The sequence below is a fragment of the Podarcis erhardii genome (assembly GCF_964252035.2).
Source record: "Podarcis erhardii genome assembly, chromosome: 14".
Taxonomy (NCBI): domain Eukaryota; kingdom Metazoa; phylum Chordata; class Lepidosauria; order Squamata; family Lacertidae; genus Podarcis; species Podarcis erhardii.
Genome location: NC_138503.1, coordinates 38,093,519 through 38,110,873, shown reverse-complemented (window position 1 = coordinate 38,110,873; position 17,355 = coordinate 38,093,519). Strand labels below are relative to the sequence as shown.

The 17,355-nt window shown below is 46.2% G+C and overlaps 1 protein-coding gene across 2 annotated transcripts in view; it reads right to left on the bottom strand.

Annotated features, from left to right (window-relative positions):
- Window positions 1-17,355, bottom strand: part of NTN3 (netrin 3) — a 117,177-nt gene that overhangs the window by 46,935 nt on the left and 52,887 nt on the right. For both annotated transcript variants that reach the window (XM_081839777.1, XM_081839778.1), the window contains one exon: window positions 9,368-9,556. In XM_081839777.1, coding sequence (XP_081695903.1) covers window positions 9,368-9,556 — 189 coding nt within the window. The remainder of the gene's footprint in view (window positions 1-9,367; window positions 9,557-17,355) is intronic.

The following is a 17,355-nucleotide window of genomic DNA, read 5'->3' as shown; positions in this document are numbered from 1 at the left end:
CAAGGAGGCAGGCAGGTAGGGACTGGCTGAGGCCAGTGGGGCAATACATAAGAGCATGAGAAAAGCCCGTTGGATCAGGCCAATGGCCCACCTAGTCCAGAATCCTGTTGTTGCAGTGGCCAACCAGGTACCTGTGGGAAACCTGCAAGCACACCCAAGATCACTCCTCCATTTTGTGGCTCCCAGAAGCATTACTGTTTCCAACCACGATAGGCATAGCCATCATGGTAGCCTTATGATCCATGAATTTGTCCAATCCTCTTTTAAAGCCATCCAAGTTGGTGGCTCTCGCTGTTTCCTTTGGGTGTAAGTTCCATAGTATAACTAGGTGCTGCAGTGCCCCATTTGCTCTAATAGGACCAGCCTCCATTACACAAAAGCAAGGGAGGGAAGGGGTTGGTGAATGAAGAGTTTATAGTGGGGAGCTACTACTTTATTTATACCCCGCCCATCTGGCTGGGTTTCCCCAGCCACTGTGGGTGGCTTATAGCATTTCTAAATAATAAAAACATCAAACATTAAAAACCTCCCAATACAGGACTGCCTTCAGATGTCTTCTAAAAGTTGTGTAGTTCTTTATCTCCTTGACATCTGAAGGGAGGGCATTCCACAGGTGCCACGACTGAAAAGGCCTTCTGCCTGGTTCCCTGTAACTTCGTTTCTTTCAGTGAGGGAACCAGCAGAAGACCCTTGGAGGAGGACCTCAGTGTCCAGCTTGAGCGATGGTGGTGGAGATGCTCCTTCAGATATGCTGGGCTGAGGTCATTTAGGGCTTTAAAAGTCAGCAGCATCACTTTGAATTGTGCTTGGAAACGTACTAGGAGCCAAGGTCATTTCGGACCAGTGTTATATGGTCCCAGCAGCCACTCCCAGTCACCAGTCTAGCTGCCGCATTCTGGATTAATTGTAGTTTCTGGATTACCTTCAAAGGTGGGCCCACATAGAGCACATTGCATTGGTCCAAGTGGGAGACAACTAGAGCATGCACCACTCTGGCAAGACAGTCCACGAGCAGGGCTCAGCCTGCGTACCAGGTGGAGCTGGTAGACAGCTGCCCTGGACACAAAAGTGACCTGCGTCTCCATGGACAGCTGTGAGTCCAAAATGACTCCCAGTCTGCGCACCTGGTCCTTCAGGAGCACAGTGACCCCGTTTGGGACCAGGGACTCCCTCACAACAACCCACCCACTGTCCCCCAAAGGCAATATTTCTGTCTTGTCAGGATTCAGACTCCATCTGTCAGCCACCGTCCATCCGCCAACCACTTCCAGACACTCACACAGGACCTTCACTGCCTTCACTGGTTCCGATTTGAAGGAAAGGTAGAGCTGGGTATCATCCCCATATTGCTGAACACTTAGCCCAAACCCCCTGAGGATCTCTCCCAGTGGCTTCATGTAGATGGTAAAAAGCATGGGGGAGAGAATGGATCCTCTGAAAGGTGAGGGGGGGGAGGAGAGAGAGAGAAAGTGCAAGCAGAGGAAGGGAAAGAGGGAAGGGGAAATTTCACAGCCGCCGTGGTTCCAGGCTTCCAGCAACTCCCTTCCCAGCCCCACAGAGGAAATGACTCAGGGTTTTTTTGAGAAACCACAAGCTGACAAGTTCACTGCCTGCCCTGCCACTTTTGTGCTGGGTTGCAAGATTCAGGGCACATGTCTCCCTCCCAGCTGCTCTCCAGGAAACACGGCGGGTCTAAGGAAGGGGGATCAGCACAGCAGGCTGGGCTTCGCAATGGCCGGGGTGCCTGCGGATGGTAGGAAGATGCCCGGCGTAGCTGCCCGGCTCAGATTAGACCTCAACAATGAAGAAAGTGGGAATGAAAAACTAGGTTGAAAGCACAATGGCTATGGCAGCATTGTCCAAGCAGTCAGGAAAAGTCAGGGGAGGGGGCGAAAAATCCTCTTTGCAAGTAGATAGCTATGCATCTCTCTCTTTCTCTCCAAAGTAGAATGGGTCCAAAGGGGTGGGGTGGGGGAGAGGAAGTAGGAATGGGCAATTCTGTGAGTTCCACTTTCTCTCAGTTTCTCATTCTCCCAATCTTAAATTCAATTCCTCACATCAGTTAGTGAGTCTCAGGGGTTTTTTTTTAGTCCTCATGAAAATTCATCAGCATTTCCGTGCAAATCTCTCTGAACATACACATTTTGTACTCAGTTTTGCCCAATATACTCATATTTGCAGAGCACCTTCCCCTAACAGTGCATTTTTGTATGTTATGTTCATGAATATATGCATAATTACACACCTAGCATATGGATTTTTGTACACATTACTTGGCTGAAGAACTGCATTGCAAAATTTGAAGAAGGGTGAATCTCAAAGGGTGTCTTTGTTTCGGTTCGCAAATTGTTTTGGAGAATGCAAATTAAGAGGGCTCACTTTTAAATGAGAACCAAATTGAATTCATGACCAAAGACTACCCGCCTTCTCTTCATCTTCACTCAGAATGGGCTTACTTCCTCCAGGTTTGTTCCAAGAATTCTCAGCAGGGAGAGGTAAACCTGGGTTTCTTTTCTTAAGAGTTCTCTGAAATCTCAGGAAGATCTGTTTCACCCCAAATTAACTAATTAATTAATGCTAATTTATTAATTTATATAGCGCTTGTCTGCCAAAATGGCTTCTCAGTAGTTTACCTAATTAAAATAACCAATAAAAGAATCCATTTGGGCGTTAAAATATCCTCAATCAAAATAAAAAATAAAAAAGACAATTTAAAAGCATGAAAATTAAAATGGTTAAGAAACACTGACAACACGGATGGGGCCTCTCATATTTCATCAGGGAGGCCATTCCACAACATTAGCACCACCAGTGGAAAAACCTGAATGCTTGTTACCATAAGTTGAAAGGCCGTGGCAAAACCAAATGGTTTTCCAAATGGAGAAAGGACACATTTCCATGGTAGAGCACATGCCTTTGTTACAAAAGGTTCGAGCTTTAGCCACCACCTCCAGGTAGGGCTGAGAATGACCACCTGCTTGACCCCTCCTGCAGCTGGGATCAGACACTGGATTCACCTGGCAGGCCATAGCCAAAACTCTCTCCCACTTGTCCCAGGCAGGTCAAGTGCATGATGTCAGTTGAATCAACTTCACAGGAATTATCAGGAGCTCACTCTGAGCCAGGGCTTGAAGTGAAGGCGGAGTGGAAGCAGGGGTGGGGTGGGGTGTCCCATTTCACCTCATTCTGCCCTGCCCCTGCTGCCTGTGCCATCTCCACCAGCATTGGAGAAGTGGTGTCAGCATCAGCACTGATTTTCTGGGTGAGGTTGCCCCGATTTCTAGTGATAGCTCACCAAAATTGCGCAAGGTCTCAGGGACATCTTGCTAGAAATTGGCACACCTTGCCTGAATTTGGTGCCGGCTTCTCTGCTGGCACTAGAGGTGATGGGGGCAGGTGGGGTGCCACATCAAAAAAAGTTTGCAAACTGATGCAGAAATGCAGAGGACCAAGACTAGAAAAAGGAGAATCTGGAATCAGCAGATTTGACCATCTGTACTCAAGCAGCTCATGTGTTGGACTGCCATATTCCACCCTTCCCCATGGCAATTTCCTGCTGGAGACTCACCCACCCTGCTTTTCATAACCCATCACCCAACCCGTCCCAGGCAGCTCCTGGAATGTCAGAACCTGCTTGTTTCCAACGCAGCTGCCATGGCGAGGCTACAAAAAGCACGCGGTCGCTCGGGGGAAAGAGTGTGAACTCTTCAGGCTACGGGGAGACGGGACAGTGTAGAAGCGAGGCACACATGAATGGGACGCCTTGCCAACTCAGCTGCTTGGGTGATTAAAAATGATTAGCTCCCTATTTCCTAATGACCTGGCTGGGAGGCTTGGCTCGCTCGCCTGGCTGTGCCAGACCCCTGCTACACACCGTCTGCCAGCTCTGCCTTCAGCTTTATGAGGCGCTTGTTAAAACTGTGAAGTTTCTCCTCGCTGCATCATCCACGTTCCATCTAAACCCCGAGGGCAGGTCGGGATTTTTCTAGGTAATGCAATCAGGCAGAGAGGGAAAGGGGTTTCCACTGCAGCCAGCGCAAGGCACTTCTTCAAAGAGAAAGTGTGCAGCTCCTTTTGGCCCAGGCTACGTCTCAGCTACAGACTGTTATGACCTGCCAGAGAATTTCTTCCAGGTGCAAAACATCCATAAACTAAAATATATTCGGTTACTGCAAAAATAACGCCGCCGCACCACCCACCCCAATCCTACAAAATCCGACTAAGGGTCAATGCTTATACACTAAGAGCATTTAAAAACAACAGCCTATGACTGAAATGCTCTTTTGCATACAGTCGTGCTTTGAATGTTGAAAATTCACGTTTTGTCTTGGGAGACGAGAGAAAATGTAGAGTGCGAGACTGAAAATGCAAACGGAAAACGTGAGCATCAGCCATCATTGCTCTTTCCCTATGCATGCTGAGAGCAAACCCCCCCTCTAACTGTTCACTTGCTTCACTGCTGCCCCCCCATTTATTTATTTTTTAAAATGCTTTATTCATATGGATGTGGGTGGCGCTGTGGGTTAAACCGCAGAGCCTAGGACTTGCCGATCAGAAGGTTGGCGGTTCGAATCCCTGCGACGGGGTGAGCTCTCATTGCTTGGTCCCTGCTCCTGCCAACCTAGCAGTTTGAAAGCACTTCAAAGTGCAAATAGATAAATAGGTACCGCTCCGGCGGGAAGGTAAACGGCGTTTCCGTGCACTGCTCTGGTTCACCAGAAGCGGCTTAGTCATGCTGGCTACATGACCCGGAAGCTGTATGCCGGCTCCCTCAGCACAATAAAGCGAGATGAGTGCCGTAACCCCAGAGTCGGTCACAACTGGACCTAATGGACAGGGGTCCCTTTACCTTTTATCATATGGAACTTTTTGTGGACTGCAACAGGTTGAGGAGGGGAAAATTAATACACATACCTTGCAGCCATCATCCTGATGAAAACTGGCCACTCCCTCCAGGGCATTAACTGGCATTAATGGAAGTGTCCCTTTGGACACAAATAGCAGCTTCAGGGAGGAAGGCTTTCTGGAGGGAGGGGGAGAAGTAAGGCTTCTTTCCCACCCGCTGGAGATTTGATGCTAGTCAGGGTCCTTTCAGCAATGTGAGAGAGCTTGTTCATATGCAGAGCTTATGGGAGACTAACCTGTGGCCCTCCAGATGTTGGGTACCACTTTGGCCATTCATAGTAAACACAAACACTGAAAGAGAGACATGGACCCTCCACTAATAAGCTGTGGAATCTCAGCCACCTCATTGTGACAGTGAAGAGAGGAAACTTTCTCGCCGGAAACACTCTTGGCTCAAATAAGGACTTTTGGGTTGGAGAACACGCGCCCCAAGTCTGCTTCCTGGTCCAGCTGCACATGGCCCGGCTCTGACAGCAGTGGTGTGGGTTGGAAAATTGTTGTCAGAACCATTGCACTCTTTTTCCATGGAATTTCCCCCCTATTTTTAGAAATGTGATGCTCATAGAATTAATTAGTAACATAATGAACGAACACAAGACAAGTCAAGTTGGTCATCTGGGATGGGTGCAATGCCAGTCAAATCTCTGAATCAAAATTGCAATTATTGGCAAGGGGAGTGAGGAGGTTAAACATCTTCAGTGCTTTTATGTTTCCTAAGTTTGAATAATGCTAATGGAGTGCAGGCTATTGATATGGTATTGCAAGTATTTTAATAAAAAAATATTTCTGTGTAAAGTCTTGAACTTGCTTTAAATGCACAGCATTTCACTATATGGCTGTAATCCTAACATACTTCCTAAGAAGCAAGTCCCACTGAAAGAGTAAATATCCACAGGATTGCACCAATAGAGTGCTTTACTGAATCTCCTCCCTCACCCCACCCTGCCCCTAAATTAAATATTTCACTTCCCCTTCTTATTGGTGCTGGGAAACTTTTGATATTTTTAAAGAGGACATAATATTAGCTTTTCAGTTTATTAAATATTATTTAATTATATTGCTATACCGCCCATTAACACAATCCTCTGGCAGTTTATAAAGTCATTAAAAAAACAAAACAATATATAAAAAAAAATGAAAACAATTGAAAAAGCTATAAACAGTGCAAATTAACACATAAAAGTCAGCGCAACCAGAACAGCATACAATCAATTTAAAAGCAGAGTAATAACAGCAAGGGGAAAATAAATTGGTGCGAGAGTTTTAAAATGCCAAATTCCTGTTGTAAATTAGAAGGCCTGGAAGTATACAAAGATATTCGCCTCATCCCCTAAAAGTCCATAGAGTGGGCACCAAGCCAGCATCTCTGTGGATGGCATTGCACAAATAGGGAGCCAGCACCAGAAAGCCCCCGCCTTCACCACACTGATGCCCAGTGGGACTGGTAGGGAAGTAGGCAGGGAGACCGACAGTAGGAGTCAGAGCCAATGAGAGGCAGAGTGGCAGAGTCAAATAATTCTAGTGTTGACCCCATCCTCCTCCTTCCTACTAAGTTCTAGAAGGCCAATACTGAGACTAAGGAGGAGGAAGTTGAGACAGCCTATGCTACCCCCTGGACTGGTTGAGAAAGAAGGCAGGCAAGTGGGAGCTGGCAGAGGCCAGAATGAGGCCGGTGGGGCAGTGCCTCATTCATTCCAATGGGCCAGCCTCCACTGTATTTACCAATCCCCATGGCCCAGTTGAGTTTTCAAGTCCATTTTCAAAGGAACCTCATGCATAACCCAAGCAATAATACTACCAAGTGCTTGCTAGATTCTGCATAACTGTTGCATGGCGAGGTTGTAGTTCGTAGATCTACCTATCGGCTGAGCCTGATAAAACATCATCTGAGCCACCAAGGCTACCTGAGCCTCAAACCAATCATGATAGAAGATTCCAAACCGTGAGCCTGCTGGTTTTGAGAGAATGTAAGCTCCTTTCAGCTGAACATCACCTAACTGGGCAGATGAACTATCCACTAATAATACCTGTCATGCTTGGACTGAGTCTCAGTTTATTGGCCCTCATCCAGTACTTTACTGTGCCAAGGGCCTCACCTGAGCAAGATGAAAGGGAGATGTAGATCTGGCTGTCATCTGTGTATTGGTGACACCTCAGGCTATGCCTCTGAAGAACCTCTCAGTGGCTTCATGTAGATATCCAATAGTGTGGGAGCCAAAACAGAGTTCCGAGGAACCCTGTACAGTGGTACCTCGGTTTAAGAACAGTCTGGTTTCAGAACGATTTGGTTTACAAACTCTGCAAAACCAGAAATAGTGTCTTGGTTTGAGAACTATACCTCGGTCTAAGAATGGAATATGAACAGTGGAGGGGCACCGGCGGCGGGAGGCCTCATTAGGGAAAGTGCACCTCTGTTTAAGAACGGTTTTGGTTTAAGAATGGACTTCCGGAATGGATTAAGTTCATAAACCGAGGTACCACTCTAGTGTAAATTGCAAGAGACAGAGAAACATTCCCCAGCATCACCTTCTGGAGTCATCCATCCGAGTACAGACAGAAGATAGCGCAATGCAGGACACCCACCTCCCATGCTAGGCACAAGGAGGGCATGGCTGATTGTTTCAAAAGGCCACTGGGATGTCCAAGAGGAGCAATGGGGCTGCAGTCCCCAATCTCTCTTTCAGCAGGGAGTGACTGTGGCAATTTCTGTTCCAAAACCAGGTCTAAAGCCCGAATGAGAGTCCAATAAACATGTTCAATCACATCTCAGTGCATTTAGGGCAACAGAAAAGAGTACTCCTCTTTATCACATTGCAATAATATGGTAACTTCAGATGAAGGGTAGCTAATAATAATAATAATAATAATAATAATAATAATAATAATAATAATATTCTGTGGACAGCCTAGTATAAACCCACCACTAGTGCACTATTATTGTGCCAACTGCATGTTGCAGAATACACCTGCCCATCCAGAAGGTCCCTGAGTGCAAAACCATCCTTGAGAGCCAGTGTAGTGTAGTGGTTAGAGTGAGAAACTAGAACCTGGGACACCAGGGTTGAAATCTCCACTCAGTCATGAATGTCACTGAGTGACCACGGTCCGCCACTGCCTCTCAGCCCAGCCTACTCCACAGGGCTATTGTGGGCATTAATTGAGGAGGAAGGGAACACCTTAAGTTCCTTGGATGAAAAGATGGGCTATATAGTGGTACCTAGGGTTACATACGCTTCAAGTTACATATGCTTCAGGTTACACACTCCGCTAACCCAGAAATAGTGCTTCAGGTTAAGAACTTTGCTTCAGGATAAGAACAGAAATCGGGCTCTGGCAGTGCGGCGGCAGCAGGAGGCCCCATTAGCTAAAGTGGTGCTTCAGGTTAAGAACAGTTTCAGGTTAAGAACAGACCTCCGGAACGAATTAAGTACTTAACCTGAGGTACCACTGTACATGGAATAAATAAGTAAATAAAATAAACAGCTACCATGGTTCTGGATGCACCTTTCAGCTGTTCTAACAAGCATTCCAGAAAGATATATATTTTGAAAGAGGATGCTGAGAAGCCTGAATGAAGAAAAGAAATGCTAATTGCGGTGGATACACATTAACCCAGAGATAAGCTATACTGTGGGTTAAAAGCTGATGATGCATGCAAGAAGCCTGCTTCTCATTTAAACCCAGACTCCAGATTAGTATAAATAAACCATGACGGGGGAAGGAATTATTCAGTGCTGACAGAGCCATGGTTTCTTGCCTGAGAGAAGCGCCAAACTAGGAAGTGCGTCTCCTTCACCTTTGGATAGGAACTCAAACGTCCATTCTGAAATTAATTAAACTGGATTGTAAAGCAGCGATTATCGGGTTTGGTTGAGGCACTGGGCTCACTACTTCGCTCTTTGGGGTGTGTTTCTCAATGTAATTTGACCTTCACAACTATCATTAGAAGACATCTGAAGGCAGCCCTGTTTAGGGAAGCTTTTAATGTTTGATGTATTACAGCATTTTAATATTTTTTTTGGAAGCCGCCCAGAGTGGCTAGGGAAGCCCAGCCAGATGGGCGGGGTATAAATAATAAATTATTATTATTATTATCATTAACAACAGTACATTTTTATTTCCCATTAGCGCAAATTCCCCACCAACCTCAGTCTGATCCCAGCCAGCCCTCACATACCTGCCTTCTTACATCTGGCCCAGGGATGGACCAGTCAGTCAGCTGCCTCCTCCTGAGCCTCAGTGTGGTCTTTGCAGAACTCAGCAGGGAGGCAGAGGACAAAACTAGGGGAGCTGACTCGGCCTGTCATTGTCCCTGGCACCACATGTCCTGTCTAGGCTCCCTGACTTCAGCCGTACCAGTCCTAATGGTTGCCAGCCATAACTAAGTAAACTGGCAAACTCCTAAGGGACTTAACCTCGTCCTTTCTCACAGGGAAGGTTGGGAGATGTTCTTGTTCCTTACCTTTGCAGGCTTTTCTGTCAGTGATGGATTTGCTCATGTCTCGGTAGAAGCCCTCTTTGCAGTAATGGCAGTGTCGCCCAGCAGTGTTGTGGCGACAATTCAGGCAGACGCCCCCACTCTTCCGTCCCGAGAGTTTGTAGAGCTCCATGTTGAAACGGCAGCGACGGGCATGGAGATTGCAGTTGCAGGCTGTGCAAAGAAGAGATGAGACAGGTCAAAGAAAGATCTGAAAGACCCACTCACTCTCCTCTTCTCTGTCATACAAGTCAGCTCCTCAATTTGCTGTTATGTCCCAACTGAGCAAATTATGGCTTCTGTGGCCCACCATTTGCCTCCAGCCCAATCTTGGCATCCCAGTGAAGGCCATGGTTCCCAATAAGTCAGTGTGGTGTAGTGGTTCAGGGGCTGGATCAGGACCAGGGTTCAAATCCCCACATAGTCATGAAGCTCACCGGGTGACTTTCACCCAGTCATATTCTCACAGCCTAACCGAACTCACAGGGTTGTTGTGAGGATAAAATGGGGAAGAGAACAACGTATGCCACATTAAGCTCATTGAAGGAAAAGTTGGATATACACGTAATAATAAATAAATAAATCTACCATTTGTAGTAACCATGGTTTGCTCTATTTTGACATCACAGTAAACTATGGTTATCGCCAACCAGAAAGTGAGGGAGGGAAACTATAGAGTGTGAGAGGAAGGGAATAAAGGAGCGCAGAACTCCAAGGCACAAGTGCCTGATGTCTTAATGCATTGTTGGGATGGGGCATCTGAATCGAGTCTTTATGTTAAAAAGAAAAAAATCATAAATTTATTACATTGATTAAAACTATCCTTATTCTAACCCATCACAGGCCACCAAAATTTCACTGATAGGAAACACTCAGGGTTGTACCTAACTAAGTTCTAATCAGATGACATCCACTGAAATTCATGGGCCCAAGTTAGTTATATCCATTGATTTCAATGGGTCTACTCTGAGTAGGATCAACATCGGAAACAACTTTTAGAAGGGGAAAAGCTCCTCTCTTATACACTTCCTCTGCACCGGCCTTCATTTTATACACCTCTATCTTGACACATCCTTCTCCCCATAACCAAAAATAAAATGGGGAGAAAATGGTCACTCCACTCATGTTGACTCCTGCATCTCCCCCATGCAATACCTATTCCATCCAACGCCCCTGCCCAGTGCCCGTGAGAAGACCACCCACCTTGAACTGAGCCGGGGGGCTGCAGGGACATTCTCTCTGCTACTCACTGCCAGAGCTATTAAGGAGCACGAATTGTACCAGCTGCGACCAGGTTATGAAATTGGGGGGGGGGGCAGTGTGGGGAGAGAGGCAGCGGTAGCAGCAGCAACAGAAAAAGCTGCTAAACTCATTTTGCTTCCTTCTCCCTCCTTCTGCACCCCTGGTCCCTCTCCCCATTAACCACAGAAACCAAAGTTGGGAGGCGGGGGACAGAATTCTTGTGTGCAAACTTTTTTCTTCTTCTTCTTTTAAAGGGAAAACATACTGCCAGCTCCTGTTCAACATAATCACAAAAAGATAATGGGAACAAGGTTCCCCCTGGCTATACCCCGCTGCCATCCGCTGCCCTTGCGGCCCCTGCCCTTATTCCTCCCTTCCCTGAACGAGTCCTGGCCAGGGTGAGAGTTTTTCCAGGCGTGCTGTGAAATTCATTAATGTGTCAGCCCAAGATTTAACTGCTGGGCCTGCTTATCATTTGCATGAAATTTCCTCTCGGCTAACTCACTGCCCCCTCTCCACCAGGCATCCTGGCGTGCTTTGCAGACCTCGCTGTTTCTCTTTGTAACAGAAGAAAGTGGGGAGGGCCGGGGCATGGGGAACCCCTTGAAGATCAAACAGCTCCGAAGCACATGGGGGAAGACTCCGGGAGCTCAAATAGCTTCACGCTGGCTAAGAGCAGCGTTCCCCGTATCCCTTCCCAAGAGCCTTTGCTCCATCCTAACTACAGAGCAAGATTTGCCAGGACAATAACAATAAACATATTTTCATAGTGCACCCACCCACCTGCCCGTATATATAAAAAACACCTCCGTAAAACCCATGAGGCAAATCAGAAAGAACATGACAATAAATTCTCTTAAATTGGTGCACAAGGGGATTCAATCCTGAGTTGGCGGCAGCAACCAGGTTGTGGCCAGGGCTTGCCAACACTCTGCTCTTGGTGATGCCTGCCCTGGGTCACCCTTTTCAGGGACTCCACTGAGAACCGGGGCATGCTGGAGCCACCATTTAAATTCCCCCCGTGACTCCTCTGGGGCATTGTGGGAAACTGATTGAGGCCGCCATTTTACTTTCCCAAAATGCCTCAGACCAACACATTGCAAGGCATTAGAAGGGCAGCTCCACCAGCTCCTAAATTTGACCAAGTAAAAGTTATGGGGCAGAGTGTGAAGGTTTAACAAAGGAGAGGATGCAAAACAGGGTCCCCTAGAGTTGACCCAGATCTCAGACCATTAAGGTATGTTGCAGCCACTAACACGTGTCCAAGAAGGAGGACAAAGCAACACATTGCCCATCTACAGGTAGTACAACCTGGACAACAGAGTGAGCAGGTACATACTGTAGGCCACCATCTTCCCCACTATGGTAAGCCGAATTGCATTTCTATTTAACTTACAGAAAGCAGGTTGTATCTCGTGTTATTCCTACTCAGCATAGACCCACTGAAATTAATGGGCATGACTAACACGGGTCTATTAATTTTAAGGGGTTTACTCTGAGAAGGGCTTAGTTGGTTACAACTCAACAGTTCTCAGTTTGCAACTATAAACTTCAATTAGCATGTGCAATTTTTATGCAAATCTCTGTCTTCTTTCGTCCTGTTTTCCTTTTGGTGATGCATTTTTGGGCGATGTGTAAGTGGCCTCTTTAGCTCTGGCTTGGGCGAGGTTCCATGCCTACCTTTTAATGGGCCTGGATTTAAATAGGGAGAGCTTGATTGGGAAGAGATAACAGTGTCATTCACAGATACTTGGCTCATTTCAGATTTTTAATGCGGACTCACCTAATCAGACTTCCCAAGACGATACATGAACTGAAATGCCACAACCCTCTGAAATTTGTACTTCTCTGAATTTTGCGCTGCTATTCTCCACCCGCAAAATGTGTACAAACCACACATATTAGGGGAAGGTGTGCATCAGAATGTATACATTCCTAAAAATAACATACAAACATGCATTGTATTAGGTGAAAATTGCTTGCAGAAATGAACTTTAGGAAAATTGCATTCTAAAATGTGTATATTAGGGGAAATGTGAATTTTCCCTGGTGAATTTTCATGAGAACTGAACGCTGGTGAATTTTCATGAGAACTGAAAAAAAATAGCAAACTGATGCAGAAATGTGGCAAACAGAACTTAAGGCTGGAAAAATGAGAAGCTGACAGAAACCGAAATAGACAGATGTGTCCATTCCCACTGGCACTTGTGGCTCACCACTGATTTACACGGTTTTCTCCCTCCCCTACTTGATCTTCACAAGAACCCTGTGAAGTAGGTTAGACTGAGAGGCACTGACTGGCTCATGGTCAGAGAGCTTCATGGCTCAGTGGGGATTTGAACCCTGGTCTCCCAGGTCCAAGTCTGACTCCCTAACCACTACACCACGCTGGCCCCACTGATGGCTGGCTTGCTTGCTTGGGGAGCGGCAGCTGGCACATCCCTCCTCCTGACCTGAAGTTCCCATGTACAGGACGTTCCGCATTCTGCTCCCTTTGTTAGGGAAGCCCTCAAGGACTATTCATCAGAGGTGAAGAGGTGAGATGGGAAGGAAGCATGGGTAAATAATTGCCCAGGCTTGTCTCATTGCCTCTGACTTCATCAGTAACAGTTTAGCTTAGCAAGGCCAGAGGCCAAAGAGAGGCTTAAAACTACTCAGAGCAGCACCTAAGCAACAGGAGACCATTGCAGTTGCACCAACACTGCAATGTTGGAAGGAAGGTGCTGCCTCATACCAGGTAAGGCCATTTGTCCATATAGCTCAGTATTGTCTACTCTGTTTGACGAAAACTCTCCAGGGTCACAGACAGAGGTCTTCCAGTCACCCCCTATAACCTCATCCTTTTAACTGGAGAGACAAGGCATTGAACTGGGGGTCATCTGCATGCAAGAGAGGTGCCCTGACACCACTGAGCCATGGTTCTTTCTGTACTTAGCTTCCTCCCAGACCAAAGGAGTATCTAGCCTAAGATTCTGTTCCTGCAAAGTCCCAATGAAGAGACCACATCACAATCACATAAACCTTTACCGGAACAAGATATTTCTATGTCGTCAAGTAATTCTTAAACCTTGGAGTCCCTGCACCTCCTAGACTTATCATCTGTTAGAAAAGAAAGACAAGCACTTTACGAGGACAGTCCTCTGCTTGGAGGTGTCCACCACATGAATTGTTGTCCAAGTCCAGTTTAAAGATAAATATTTGGAGGGACCTTGAAGTCACCTATCAACAGGGAGCAGCACCAGGACAGCAGGTACACACAGGTCCCCTCATCAAAATCCTCCTTACTAAATTTGCACGTACCCATAAAAGAGAATAACTTTTAGGCAAGCTTCCATCCTCTTGTTCAGTGATGCATTCCCTCCTTCTTTTTACATGTTGATGGCTACTCTTTGAACAGATGAAACCATGTAAACGAGGGTGAATATGGAAGCAACTAGACTGTGCTAGAATCCACAACTTTTATACAGTGGTACCTCTGGTCGCGAACAGGATCTGTTCCGGAGGTCCGTTCACAACATGAAAAGAGCGCAACCCGCAGCGGCGCGTCTGCACACGCACGGGTTGTGATTCGCCGCTTCTACGCATGCGCATGACATCATTTTGTGCTTCTGCGCGTGCATGAGCAGCGAAACCCAGAAGTAACCCTTTCCGGTACTTACGGGTTGCTGCAAGACATAACCTGAAAGAACGTAACATGAAGTGGATGTAACATGAGGTATGACTGTATATTAATATAATAACCTATATTAACACCCAGGATGTGGCCATCTACTGAATCAGACCATTGGTCCATCTAGCTCAGGATTGTCCAGGAAGTGGGTCTCCAGGGTGTCCGATGGGCATTTGTTCTCAGCCTTAGCAGCAGGTGCTGGGGACTGGACCTGGAACCATCTGTGTACAAATCAGACACTCTACTGCTCATCTAAGGCCTCCCCGCTCCATGTTAATGATCACGGATCAGATAAAGTAAACGAGTGCATCTGATTCTTGAAGACAGATTATACAGATCTGCCTGGAATAGAAATAAAGCCAGAAATAAAGATATCCAATTTACTTTCTGGATCCACTCCGTCTGGACAGCTACAAGTATTTAGAGCTAACTAGAGCTCCCGCTGTTTCGGTTTGCACTGGCAACCTTTGCATGTGCAGGAGATATTTTCCATTTTGGCTGCTACTCTCTCCCAGAGGGGAAAGAAACTGTTCCAGAAAATTACTTAAGCTTCTGCATATGGCCTACTCCGCTCACCCCCTCTTGTTTTCAGACAACGACAGTAGCCAGGGATGAACTCCTGAGTCCCTCAAAGGAACCACAGTACCATCAATGCAAGATGCAGAGGCCAGTTCTCATGAATGGTTATCAATGGGAATCTTATTCAAGCATTCCTCAGCCTTAACTGAATATGCAAGAAGGGGAGAGAATGCATGAGGGTGCGAGCTCTATCCCCATCCTTAGTGCCCTTTGTGTGTTTAAGAGAGACTGTCTAAGGCAGGGAATCCTCCTTTACTTGTGGAGGTTCTGGGTTCCAAAATGTGCGGGAGCCCCATAACTACAGGCAGTGGTGGCAGGTGCCCACTGGAACTAGTAGGGATGATGGTGGGTTTCCAGGTAGATGTGGGTTGGCTGAGGGCAGACTGAGGTTGGTGGAGTAAATGGAAACAGAAGTGAAAATTGCCAATGTTACCTTATTGGTCCGATGTCTAGAAAGGAAATCAATCCACCGAATGGCAATTGGCATTTGTTGTTGTTGTTGTTGTTGTTGTTGTTGTTGTTGTTGTTGTTGTTGTTATTGTTGTTGTTGTTGTTGTTGTTGTTGTTGTTGTTGTTGTTTTCAGTCCACAAATAATAAGTGATTGTTAAACCCCCTACTTCCAGTTTAAATTGTGTTTGCATTTAAATGAATGGCATGGGAATAATTAAATCATTAATTATGCTAAATTTGTAACTTACGTAAATAATTCTGAAATTATGTTAACAGGAGAGTGAGAGATCAATACTGCGGTATTTGGCAGAAACTGAACTGTAGTGGAACAGAAACAATCCCGATTGTGCCAGAGAGACAGATCTGAATGGAAACGGTTGCTTTCGGACATTGCTTCCCCCTCTCACTTGTGTGTCCTGAATAAGATGAAGGTGATGAGTTGAAAATGGCCTGATTGTAATGTAGGGAGGTGAAACTAGGAAGGAGTGGGAAAGAGGAGTCTTTCTTGGGATGTACATGTTCATTACTGCTTATTGTATAAGAAGAGAGAGGGGTATGTGTAAAAATCAAGTCTAGTCTACAAAGGTAAAAATTGCACATATTGCTCTGCCCACTTTTGCCTCTGGCTCCTCCCACCAGAATGTGGCCCTCAGAAAGTTGCCCAGAAGGGAATGTGGCCCTCAAACTGGAAAAGGTGCTACAACCCCTGGACTGGATGGACCTTTGGTTTAATCCAGCAGATATGTTTCCATGCATCATATTGGTCATTAACCACTGTGTTGTTCTCTCAACAATTGCTATCATTAAACAGTAGATTCCCCCCCTCTTTTAAATCCATGAATTTTGATGGGGGTGGGGGGAAAGATTATAGTCCACATCATGTATGTGGCTGCACTGGCCATTAAAAGGTTGCCACTGCTAAACCACATATACAATTGATAACACCTGGGGAGCAACACTGTGGCAGCTAGCAGTGTCGAAGCCAAAGTATTTAAGATATCTAGTAAATGCCAAACAATGTGGGAGGCATTGTTCAAAAGAAGCACAAAGCAGCCAGATTCTGCCATCAGTGAAGTCAAAGGCTTTTTGTTCGGCTGTCTGTTTTTTGAAAGATCACTCCCAAGGTTGGGGTAAAGCCAGTAGCAGAAAAATAACTTTCCTGCTCTAGCATGTGGATAGATATTAATACCACTAGGAAATTTTTGGAAATCGAGGCCTAATGAGACCCTGGAGAGAATGCAATGTACACACGTATCCTTTCAAGAATTCAGCTGGTGCATAGAAGATGGATGGTTTTGCAAAGACCAGCTACAATTGCAAATGATATGGGCAAAAAACCTTAACAAATAAAAATGAAGGGCAGAATTAGGTTGATCATGTCTCCTTCTTTACAGACCACAGTTCTCCGTTTCAAAGGTGGAAAACCTGCACGCAGCAGATGCTGCCGATCTTTGAGCATCCCTGACTATTGGTGGTACAGGTAGGAGCTGATGGGAGTCGTAAGCAAGCAACATCTCTGCTTGAATGGCTGCCTGGTCCAAGTATGGCTTAAATATAAAGATCCATAAGAAGGGAGAGCAGGAAAGGACCTTGTTGCACCCAGAGAGCAGCTCAATCAAGACACACAGGTCACCTGGTCCTGCTCTCTCCCTCACTTATGGCAAGGTGCATTATCTTCCCATTTAAATGTTAGTCCCTATTTCTGAAGATGCATCATTTGCCTCTGGCCCTACCATAGGAGCCAACGCCTAGGGGCTGAGGGGTCTTCAGCCACACCGATAAAATATTTGAGGGGGGCAGGCCCCCCAAAAGTTGATGGGCATTGCCATTCAAATGATGTGTGTGCACTGCATCATGTGATAAGATTATGTGGGGTGTGACTTACCTGCCCCCTCAAATATTTTATTCAAGTTGGCATCCCTGGGCCCTGCCCACCACTGGCATGTGTGACCCTCATGAACCTTTCTCAGAGGGCACTATGGCCCTTGTGTCTGAAAAAGGTACCTGCTCTAGACCACCAGACCCGACTGT